General features: G+C 37.7%; 1 protein-coding gene across 1 annotated transcript; it reads left to right on the top strand.

The window, feature by feature from the left end:
- Positions 1 to 1333: 1333 nt before the first annotated feature.
- Positions 1334 to 2041, top strand: LOC121268004. The gene is made up of 2 exons (XM_041172138.1): positions 1334 to 1465; positions 1598 to 2041. The coding sequence occupies exons 1-2, from the start codon at positions 1334 to 1336 to the stop codon at positions 2039 to 2041; spliced, it is 576 nt and encodes a 191-aa protein (XP_041028072.1).
- The last annotated feature ends 9909 nt before the right edge of the window (positions 2042 to 11950 follow it).

Below are 11950 nucleotides of genomic sequence, written 5' to 3'. Positions count from 1 at the left end.
ATGGCTAAGCTTCTCAGGAGATGTTAAATAGTATTAGTAAGACAGAAATTGATGCTACAATCTATCAACCCTCTAAAAACTTGAAGCTTTGGTGCAATATGGACCAATTGTCTACATATTTAGAGTGAGCCTCTAAGGCTTATGCTAACACGAAGGCAGTAGCAAAGGATTTAGGTTTGTTACCGCCCGAGCCTTAGCAATACCATGGGGTCTTTTGGTGTCTATCTCCCGATGAGACAATGGTTATGAAGAGTACAGGAGTTTAAGTATCTTTTGGGAAAAAAAAAAGAAGCAAGGCAACAACATTTATGGCTAACTTTTGTGGATTTATGTTGCTTTTGTGGGAATCTCATGTTTTGGAAATTTTAAAATTATGCTTCATGCTTTTGGGGATATTATGCCTTTATGGCTTATGTTTACGTTTTGGACAATGTTTTGGGTTATGATATTAGTTTATGGTGCCATGTGCTTTGCAATTGCATATTACATTGCTTAGTTATCCGACTTTTATTAATTTTTTTACTATTACGTTATTGCATACTGCTAGCGTACTTAGGTGCATAGCATATTACCTGTCATATAAGGGTATGTAGCCTTGTGTTATATGTCCTGGTGTCTCAGTCACTGTCCAATCTCAAGCGGGGGTTGGGGGCGCTGCAGAGCATGGTATCAGAGCAATTACGTCTCTAGGTAAACCCACACGTTGTCATAGGAATTCATGGTACCTTTAACTAGGCTTGGACCTTATAGCTTTAGGCTTGAATTCAGAGAAAGGAGCTACGCCTGTGAGAACACCAGTTCAAGGGAAGAAAGGTTATCCTCTTTGAGGAAGGGATTGACCCATGCTGATTTTGTGCATTTTCAGGAAGAATGGAATTATGGTTTGAAACTAGCGTGAGAATACATCTCTAAGAGGCAAGGATCCAGAGATTGGGAACCATCCAATGGAAGGGGGACGCTATAATTGAAGCTATTCGCCAAATGACTAAAGTGGTACGTACTTAGATGGAACAAGGACAGAACGCCAAACTAGTACCGCCTAGAGGAGAACAAGGATGTACTTACGAGAAGTTCATGGTGTATAGATACCCGAATTTCATTGGAACGGAAGGACCTTTGAAGGCTAACAAGTGGCTTATGGATTTAGAAAGAACTTTCAAAATTAGTGGTTGTCTGAGGAGTAGAAGGTCCAGTACGTGGGTTAAATGCTTTAGGGAGAAGCTGGAATTTGGTGGCAAACCAAATGGCAGCTTTTGGCCCAAGAATTGGGAAGTCTGACCGCTCTCACTTGGGAACAATTCAAGATAGAATTTGACAACCGTTTTTCCCAGAGATGGCTAAGCACCAGAAAGCTTTAGAATTTGCAAGTTTGACTCAAGGGAATATGACGGTCGATCAGTATGCCGCTCGTTTTATGGAAATGGGAAGGTTCGCACCTCATCTGATCAGTACCAAGAAGATGCAAGCAAGGAAGTTCCAGGACGGTTTGCAACCTCGTATCTGAAACCAAGTAGCATGTCTACAGATAGGAAATTTCCAAGAATTAGTCAATGTGGCTTTGATAGCAAAGGCGGAGCAATGACGACGAATCACACAGGCTCAAGCGGATAGGAAAAAGGGATTTCCTTACTCGTCAAGAAGTAGTACTGGGAAGCGAAAGGCCCTGGTAACCCCAAGCAAAGGAAAGGGCGTGGTAGTTGGGAAGGCAGCACCCATTACTCCACCACCCTGTCGCCAATGCGGGAAAAGGCACAGTGGAAATTGTCGAAGGGCCTCAAGAGCGTGTTTCAGATGTGGTCAAATTGGCAATATGATTCGGGATTGTCAGCAGATTACGCCTGGAGGAGTGTCAACGCCAAATGCTAAACCCAAGACTGCAGCAAAAGCCAAGGTTTATGCTATTACGCCAAGAGGAGTAGACCTAGAGGCTGATGAGACGGCAGACGCAAGAGTGATTATTGGTAACATTTCAAACCTTGCCTTAATTATAGACAGCTTGTGTCTGGGTATCTTGAGTAATCATAGTTATCTCTTTAGGTAAAGTTAGATTGAAGCAGGACATGGTATGTGCTTTGTTTGATTCCGGAGCATCGAGGTCTTTTATTTCTAATAGATACGTACAATGATGTGCGCTCAAGGTTGAGTCAATGTCTCGGAAGGTTTTAGTAGCTATCCTTGATGGGAAGGTAATCGGTTGTACAAGTATAGTTCAGAATTGCCTGTTGTAAATCGTGAATTTGGTCTTGACCGTGGATTTGATTGTTTTTCACATGATGGAATTCAATCTCATCTTAGGGATTTGAATAAAGTGACTTAATGAGGCAGAAATTGTATTAATGAGGTAGAAATTGATGCTACGATCTATCAACCTTCTAAAAACTTGAAGCTTTGGTGGAATATAGACCAATTGTCTACATATTTAGAGTGAACCTCTAAGGCTTCGGCTGACGCAAAGGCAGTAGCAAAGGATTTAGGTTTGTTACTGCCTGAGCCTCAACAATCCCATGGGGTCTTTTGGTGTCTATCTCCCGATAGGACATTGGTTATGAAGAGTACTAGAGTTTAAGTATTTTGAGGGAAAAAAAAAAAAGGAAGGCAACAACATTTATGGCTAACTTTTGTGGATTTATGTTGCTTTTGTGGGAATCCCGTGTTTTGAGAATTTTAAAATTATGCTTCATGGTTTTTGGGATATTATGCCTTTATGGCTTATGTTTACATTTTGGACAATGTTTTAGGTTATGATATTAGTTTATGGTGTCATGTGCTTTGCAATTGCATATTACGTTACTTAGTTATCCGACTTTTATTAATTTTTCCGCTGCTAAGTTATTGCATACTGCTAGTGTACTTAGGTGTATAGCATATTACCTGTCATATACGCGGGAGGGGGGGGGTGTAGCCTTGTGTTACATGTCCCGACATCTCAATTACCATCCAATCCCAAACAGGGGCTAGGGGCGCCACATTAACTTAAATTGTTGACTTTGCAAATAAGCCCTTGATAAAGTCATATTTGCACTAAGGACTTTTTTTCACTTAATTGCAATTTGGCACTCAATTCTTTCTATATTATGCATAGTGCCTTAGAACTTCAAGATAAGCCTATTCTTGGACATATTTCCAATCAACCTAAAAAAACCATCATTTTCCAATAAGACAAACCATCATACCTTAAAGGGTCTGAAAAATGTTACTTTTGAATCAAATATTTTAAAACTTATATCCCATAGATGGAAACCCGAGAGTGAAAAACTTAGTAAGATTTTAAAACTTATTGTCATTGTGGCATGTTCGTCATTCGATCATTCACTCGGGCCATGGCATGGTTTCCATCGTTACGAGATTTATCCCCTTCATGATCGCCCCTAGGTCGTATGTTACGAGGAACTCTCTATCACACCATATCATATTTCCTGCCAATAAATCCAAACTCACACTTTTACACTCGATCCCAAACAACCAAGATTCAAACTTATCACTAATAGATCGAGCTTATGATGCTAGAGATTTAAGTCTATCATATTAAAAATCATAACCTAAAGCTCTAGTACTATTTCCTAGTGAAGTTATGAATTTACCTAGAGCCATAAAAGCTCTGATACTAAGTTGTGGTGCCCCTGGCCCCTGATTGTACTCCATTGAGGAAATTGTGGTGTCCGAGATGCATATCAATTGATCACATCCCTTGTATTCTTGAGAAAGTTTGTGTGCTTGTATGCCAATTACAAGTGTAGATCAAATTTGCCCACGTGGCATTAGGCCTTACTGCTGAGGTTAGACTTATGGCATGTAGGTTCATAGTCCTTCTTTCCTAGGTGTGCTCTTGTTGAGACTTCATCGTTAGAATATGGGCCTAGGTACATCACCTGCCCCCCTCTGAGCTCCCCCTTGTTATTGTAAATTGATCCCAGTTTCAAACTGAGTCTTGCCTTTGCCCTTTGCTCTCATTTCGTATAGTCTGCACGTCCTTTCCTTGCCATGTGTAGGGTGAACCTCCTTGGTTGCCTTGTTCTCTTTGTGCTGCTCGTACTAGCCAAACTCCCCATAATGTGCTGCTCGCTTAACTTTATTCCCAGCTACACATTGCTTGCTTGGCTACCTTCTACCCACCAGCATTTCACCCATGTGATAGGATTCCTTCTCGAGGTTCGACGCGATCCTCACATCTATTCTCCACTAGAACTTTGGTACTATTTGATTTAGGTGCCACACATTCTTTTATTTCGCATGTTTTTGCTAGTAAATGCAATAGGGCTCCCAACTCCTCGATTGTTTGTTGTCTGTTATTACACCTTTGGGAGATCTTACTATGTGATGGTTCATATTTAGAAATTCTAAGGTGGTGATTTAAGGATGAATAGGCAAGGTGATGTAACACCCCGCTCCCCAATAAAGTAATTTTTAAAATTTTCGGGGAATCGGTGGGCTACTAAACTTGAACTTCAAAAAAATTCCTTCTTAACGAAGCTCCAAATACGAAAGATCCCATAAATAAATAAATTCAATCTTTATTAAATATTTAAAATCTAAAAGAGAGTCTGCAAAAACACTTATTTAAATTCAATAAAGTATCATGTGCTTAACAAAATAACTTATTAAACTTTAAATCATAAAACTGAGCATGACATAAACAGTTTATGCCTCTACCTAGCCTCCTTGGGCCAAGTCCTGTCCTACAGCTCCATTCTCATAAAACTCCTCACGTGGGGAGGTTTAAACATAAAAATATATAAAAAAATGAGTCGAATACTCAATAAGCCCCACATCATACAGTAAACATAATAAACATAAGGTTTCTTGAAAAATATGCATACTCATAAATACATAAGTAAATAACATGAACATGAACTTATATTTTACTTGTCAAAGACCAGTATCCACTGTTGAGCCCCGTGAGTTAGAGTTAGCAAATCTAAGTAGATTTCGATTCCACTTGTGGTCGCGTGTTGTTTAATCCATACATTAGAAAGACACACTGAGTGTACTACCAGAATGTACAACCTGACAATAGAATATGCCCATAACATACGGTGTCTTCTTCGTATCATAACATAGGTCGTTACGTATCTTATCATTCATACTTCATCATAATCATACTTGCATACTTGTCATATCATAGATTTCAAGCGAAATCACATATTTCATAAAATGTCGTGATACATGTTTCTTTAAATAAAATGATCATGATTTTTCATAAATATTTTGATGCACAACTCCTTTCATAAAATTATGAATTTTCATAAATAATTTAATGCGTAAATATTCACATAAATTTTCATAAATCATGGATTTTCATAAAATATTTAATGCATGTCTTGCAACTAATTACTTGAAACTTATGCTTAAAATCATGATATTTATGACTCCAGTACATAAAAATGGGCTTCCAATGGAGGACATAAATGCATAATATTTTTATAAAAGACATGTCGTTTACCGTACATACATGTAAGGGTATGATCATACTACTTATCTCATATCGCTAAATCCAAAGTCTCACTTCGTAAATCGTTACCTATACGAAGTATTATATGTCACTAAATTTAGAAAAGTGTGTCATAATGTTTTATTTAATTTAATACCTACTAAGGAAAATCACTTTAATAATTAATCAATATTTTTCGAGCTTAATAGATACTAAGTCCATAAGGCCCTACTTGTTTGCTAAAGAGATGGGCGCCTAAACTCACAAGAAGGCCCAAGGAACTAGTATTTTTGTCCATTTAAGGGATTTAGGGTTTTAAAAACCAAATTAGGGTTTTGACTTAAAAAAGAGGCACCAATTGTGAGAAAGAGGCCCTTAAGTTTCCCCGAGCTTCAATCATTAGAGCTTTGGGAAGAACCTTTCGGTTGCTCAAGCATGCAACCATACTTCTAGAATAAGCTTGTAAGAAGGAAAAGAAAGACCCTTTTTGTCTATAGGGGAGAAGTGCCACTTGGCACACATACAAGAGGGAGATTGAGTCTTCAAGAAGGGAAGAAGCCCAAGGGATTTTCGATTTTTGAAGAGCTACACGCCATTTGGCACCCTTGCCATGTCCTTCCACTAGGTTCAATGTATTTGGACCCAAAATGGAAGAATGAAGGAAGGGATCTCAGGCATGGCGAGGGATTCACACACCACTTGCCGCATGGCATTCATGCAAGAGCCCTTAGGGATTCTAGAAGGATCTACTCGTGAAGAGGGACATCTAGGATTTCAGCCATGAGGCTCCACACGCGCCTCATTGTCCAAAACATAGGTTCATTGAACCTTGACCATAAAAGGGTGGAAGAATACTTTTAAGGTTTCGGCTAGGGCAAGGAACTGCCATTTTCATCCATACAAGAAGTGTCTCCTAACATTTCTAAGAGAAGCAATGATGAGGGAAGAAAAAAGGTATGATTTCGGCCAAGGTAACAAGCAAGATGCCACATGGCACCCATGCACAAAGGGGCCCTTCGGTTTTCACATCAGAAGTGATGATGGGACAGAGAATGAATGGGAATTGAGGAAGGTATTTAAAGAGGACATTAATGGAACCAGTGCCCTACCCCCATTGAAGGCACACAAAAGGTCATTTTGCCCCATTTTCAGATTTTTCCTTTCCTCTCCTCTCCTCTCTCTATCTCGCCTACCTTAGAGCATTGGCATCGGCCTAGGCATAACTCCAAGTAATGCAAAATATGGTTGTTTATCTCTTTAAACGTGCTACATTGGAATAGGTAAAATGTGGGAGTTCAACTTCTGAGCTATAGTATATCCAAACATATTTCATCTTTGGCGTGATACTGTTAATAGCCAAATGATTATTTTTTTCTAAAATCACTTACAGACCAACTGCAAAAAAGCATTTTCCTTGTGAATCTGTTCTCCATGAAACCCTTTTCACATTCTCTCCCTTTCTCCCTCGCCGAACACCTCTTCATTTTTTTTCTCTTTGTTTCTTTCTTCCCTTCTCTCTCTCTCTTTCTCTCTTCATTCTAGACTGGCCCAACACTCCATCTCTCCCTTTCTCTCTATTTTTTCATTTTTTCAGTTCCTTTGTTGCTGTCGTTATCCCTAGGTTGTTGAAGTGCTCTCTCTGGGCTTAGCTGAGGAACATGGGGAAGGAACAATTTGCAAGAGAAAATTGACTATCGATTCTGTCCCCTCAAAAACAAAAAGGTAAGATTCCCCAAAACTCGTTCGTTTCAATATTCCAAAGTTCATTCTTTTCTTGCGTATAATGAGAGCCTTGGTCCAATACTAGATCTAGAGGTTTCATTACTTTTTTTTCTTAATGAATTTCTTGGTGCAATTGATGCTTCTGGGCAGATGCAAATTCTGACATAAATTATCTTTTATGTATTTTTCTTTTCTATAGCAATATTACTTGTGGGACTTGCACTCAGATTTGATCATATTTTGATTTCAACGTCTGTTCTACCAGGGTATGCATCATAAACTTTCATTGTTTTTTTTTTTTGTTTTGTTTTTGTTCCTCTTGTATGCTTGAATGATGGCCCGGTATATGCATTGAATCTGGTTTGTGTTCCTAGTCTGTGAAGTTGAGTCAGTGGTGGTCTATTATCTGGTCCTTTGAGTCTTTGGTCCAAGTTGGTGCTTAATTGTTATGTGCTTTTTTATGTGGTTTGCTATGTGGTTTTTTCAGAATTGGTTTGATCTGTGGTGGTCTGAGCACATTGTTTAAATTGGTGCCCATACGTGATCTACTATGTGTATGGTTAGTGTAGTGGTCTGTAAAAGAGATGATTTTTACACCTCTTTCATTGTATATGTGCTTGATCTGTGGTATGCTTGATCCAATGTAAACAAGATGCTTTCACGATGTGTAAGAGCATATTTTGTGTATGGTATGCTATAGAGCAAATTTTACTAAAATTCCTCACAAAAGAAATTAATGTGGTTTGCATGTGAAATGCAAAAATTGTAATATTATTCCCCACCATTCCATGTTCAAATCATGCATGATGCTCAATAATCTATAGCATCATTTTTCTTACTTGTGTATATGCTTATGGCTGGGCAGTTTTAATTATGTGTATATGTTCATGGCTGTATATTCAAGTTGTCTGACTCCTTAAAAATTTCTTCAATGATGGACACACCATTCGATGCTAATCCATTCTTCACCACTCTCTTACAAAGTGGAAGAGAAGGTTATAATAGCACCCCAATGTGCACGCAAAATTCTAATGTTGTGGTCCAAGCAACCCCACTTGACAGTGAAAAGAGGTCACCCACTAAAAAAGTTCATGGAGGTTTGTAACTATTCGGCTTTGTTATTTGTTATGATTTTAGTGGCTGCCTACCCACTTGTTATGGAAAAACATGTGGCTGGGCAGCAACTATGGTTTTTTATTTTTGGGTAAACATTGTCAGGATGTGCATGTGGTATGTATGGTAGTAGAAATTTGATAGTTTTTTGATTTGATACTACAAATGGACAGTTTTGTATTTGCAATATGTTAACCAAAGTGACAAGTTTTGTATTCTAATGTTAAGTTTGGAAATGGCATGTATAGTGGGTTGGATTTATGTTCTCTATTATTTTATATTTGCATTGAGTTTGGAAATGACATGTACAAGTTTGGTTTATATATATATATATATTGAACTAGACATATATTTGCACTGAGTTAAGTTTGGTTTTTTTATACTGAACGTGGCTTGGATTTTTTTTCTAGGAGAAAAAGGATGAATGGCAGATTTTTTATGAAGGAGCTCATGATGAATTAAGATATTTTTTTAAGTTGGGAATGTGTATGCATTGGACAGGAATGTGTATGCATTCACATTATTGGACATGAAGAACATGTATGAATTACAATTAGAAGACAAACATTCCTCACAAAAATTGTAGATGGTCTATGTTGGATAATTAGGTTGAAAAAAAAATAGTTGGAAAACAATAAGTTAATTAAAAGTTAAATTATTAATTAACATATGGTTAGTATAATTGCAAAATGTAAAAAAAAAATTAAAAAATATATATATTATTATTAAAAAAATATTATTATATTATTATTTTGGCTTATAGTTACCTAGTCCAATGTGGGGTTATACTTGAATGGCTTTGACTTTTAGGCAAAACATCTAGTTTTAGCCAAATTAACTTTGGTTTTGGCTAGACCAATGCCAATACTCTTAGGGAAAGAAAGCCAAACACTATTTTATGTCCATCCAAACACCCTCTTCGCACAAGCATAAAAGGAAAGATGAGGAACTCGCGTTGGAGAGGTTCACACAGTGAGAATCTTCAAATTTCTATCTCACTCTCTTCTCGTGAACACACACGCACTTGCAAGGGTTTTTGGGTTAAAGAAGGTTTGGCTTGATAAAGTTAAGAGAATGAGTTTTATGGCATTAGTGGAGTATTTGGTTCAACCATACTCAACCTTGTTAAGTATGGGTTGTCTAGGATTTTCTCAAAGAACCTGAATCATCAATGGCCAAATGAAAATGAAGGAACCTTTGTAGAGTTGGGTAACTTTCGGCCACCACTTGGGCTTCCATGAAGATCTTCCTTCTAGTAAAGACAAAAGTTAGAAATCCTTGCACATCATCAAGAACTTTCAGCCATAGAGTTGTTATACACACACTAGTATGCTATTTTTTCACAAATGCACGTAACTGATTATTAGGGCTACAAAGATCAACTAGCACCAAACCATTATGGGTTCTACCGAGTTAGGGGAGTACTAACACCATTCAGCCTAGGGTTTTTCCTCAAGGCACGAGGCTATGAAGCTCAAGGCAAGGGAAGGGTCACAAAGTGAGAAAAGAAACCCTAGAACAGGTTAGGGATTAAACCCTAGAACATGAAATGCATGTTTTGTTTGAAGTATTGTTGATTTCAATAAGTCTAATGAGTGAAACATACACTTTAAGCTTGCTTGATCATCGAAAAATAAAACTTTTGAAGCTTTGTAAGTTAGCTTTAACTTACTCCTAGATAATGTATTTATGTCATGTGTAAACTTTGGATTTTCTTGTTCAAATTGGATTATGGAATTGTTACCTATCACATGCTATGGTTTATATCTTATACATGCATGCTATGCTCAAATGTTGCTGATTGATTCAAATGACATGTTTGAAGTTTTGAGAAATGGTGTATTCTTTGTTAAGGTTCCATATGTTATACCCAAGTATATGTTTCTGCATGTTCTAGTTCTTTCAAGCTGTAAAAGTGGAGTACTCTTGGTGTGTGGCATTAGTACATGACATTGTTTCTTGAAAGTTACATGGTCTCATGTCACATGATTTACAGGTTGTGCATTAAATAAGTGATTTTATCACCACCCCAAATTCTAGGATGGGAAAATATCCTGGTGGAACTCCTTTGTTCACTCTGAAGTGTTTAAATTGGAGTGGTAACCCCTGGGCTGACAAACCACAATCAACGGACAAGATTTCAGAGTGAAATAGCACCTAATGATAGTGAGTGCAACACATTGGAAATGCGGTGAAGGCGAATTGTGAATTGGCGTGTCATATGGTCTTTGACGTACTCACATCCTGTCAAGAGGGTCGACAATCTAATGTGGTAACTAGCAAGGAGCCCACAGTACATAGGGAAGCAATGAGGTGTCCACCCACATTGTTATATGGATTAATGGTTATAAGTGATTGATATGAATTGAAAAATGATATTCTTACATAGTTATTTTATCACATTGTTACATGATCACATGGTCAATGTTTTGAAAAGAATAAGTACAAGAATGAAATAAGTTTTTGGTCAAGTTCATGTGCATGCATTCATACTTATGGTTTGCCTATACATGCTTATATTATCTTCTTATATATTATTGGTTTAATTTGCTAAGATTTCTTGAAATCTTACCAAGGTAGTTTCCACTACCATCCCTCCCGAAATGGTAGAAGTTGTGACAAGACTAGACACTAGCAATGGGAAAGTGCAAGCGCCTGAATTTCTTGAAGATTAAAAAAGAGATTAGCAAGGAAGACACTAGGAAGGACAAGGGCAGTGTAGCCTCTAGCTCTCAGCATGTTAGGGGTGATAGCCCCGAAGACGCAATCATCGACTTAACTAGGCTACTTGAGCGTATCAGGGAAGTCCAAGATCTGTTGAATAAAAAGAAACCTTGTATTTGGGAAATCAAATAGCCTTTATGTTATATGTGACCTTTTGATGGTATTTTGATAGCAAGGGTTGTGGTTTAAACCCTTTGTTTGTATTGGGAGATATTTTGAACAAATACTTTTGGATTAATAGTTTTCTTGATTTGGTACCATACTTTAATTTCTCATTCTTTACGTAGATTTGAACTTTATCCGTTGTGATTATTGACTATTGCTAGAAATATGCTAGGTGCATTGCATCTTAACTATCATGAATCAAGGGTGTGTAAACTTGAGTTGCATGTCCCAACGCTTCAATCTTCATCTAATCCTAAGTGGGGTCTCGAGGTGTCACACTCCAACTACGTAGGCAGTGCTCGCACTCTCACATTTCAAACATCAAAATCTACAGCAAACTAAGGGAGACCATATCATTAACACGCATTTCAGTGAAATCTATCTACAGAGGTAGTTCTTTCCAATGACAACGCTATAAATATTAGATTATGACTATGAGTATGCCTGGTTACAATCTACTGCATATTGTCCATATACTTAATGTTTTTCCGCATTCATATTACTCTACTATGGTGTATTGGTTGTTTATTTAAAAGGGTCATTATTATTTGGTAAAAAGGTTTTACTTAAGAAAAGTTTTGGGTGTGTGAGTTGACACAACCCCAAGTTGAGATGGAACAATTTCTCAATGGAAGTTCTCTAGTTACTCAGGAGTGTCTAAGAATTAAGGTTCTCTAGTTCTCTAGTTACGAAGTCGTACGTACGATCGTTGCCCACGGTGTGGCCAGGGGACCCAAGGTGTGCATACAACCATGTGATAGGGGGACTATAGTGCACACGTGTTAATGAATGGAAATG

Source organism: Juglans microcarpa x Juglans regia, chromosome 1D, assembly GCF_004785595.1.
Source record: "Juglans microcarpa x Juglans regia isolate MS1-56 chromosome 1D, Jm3101_v1.0, whole genome shotgun sequence".
NCBI classification, from domain to species: Eukaryota; Viridiplantae; Streptophyta; class Magnoliopsida; order Fagales; family Juglandaceae; genus Juglans; species Juglans microcarpa x Juglans regia.
This window is presented reverse-complemented; position numbering and strand designations above follow the sequence as displayed.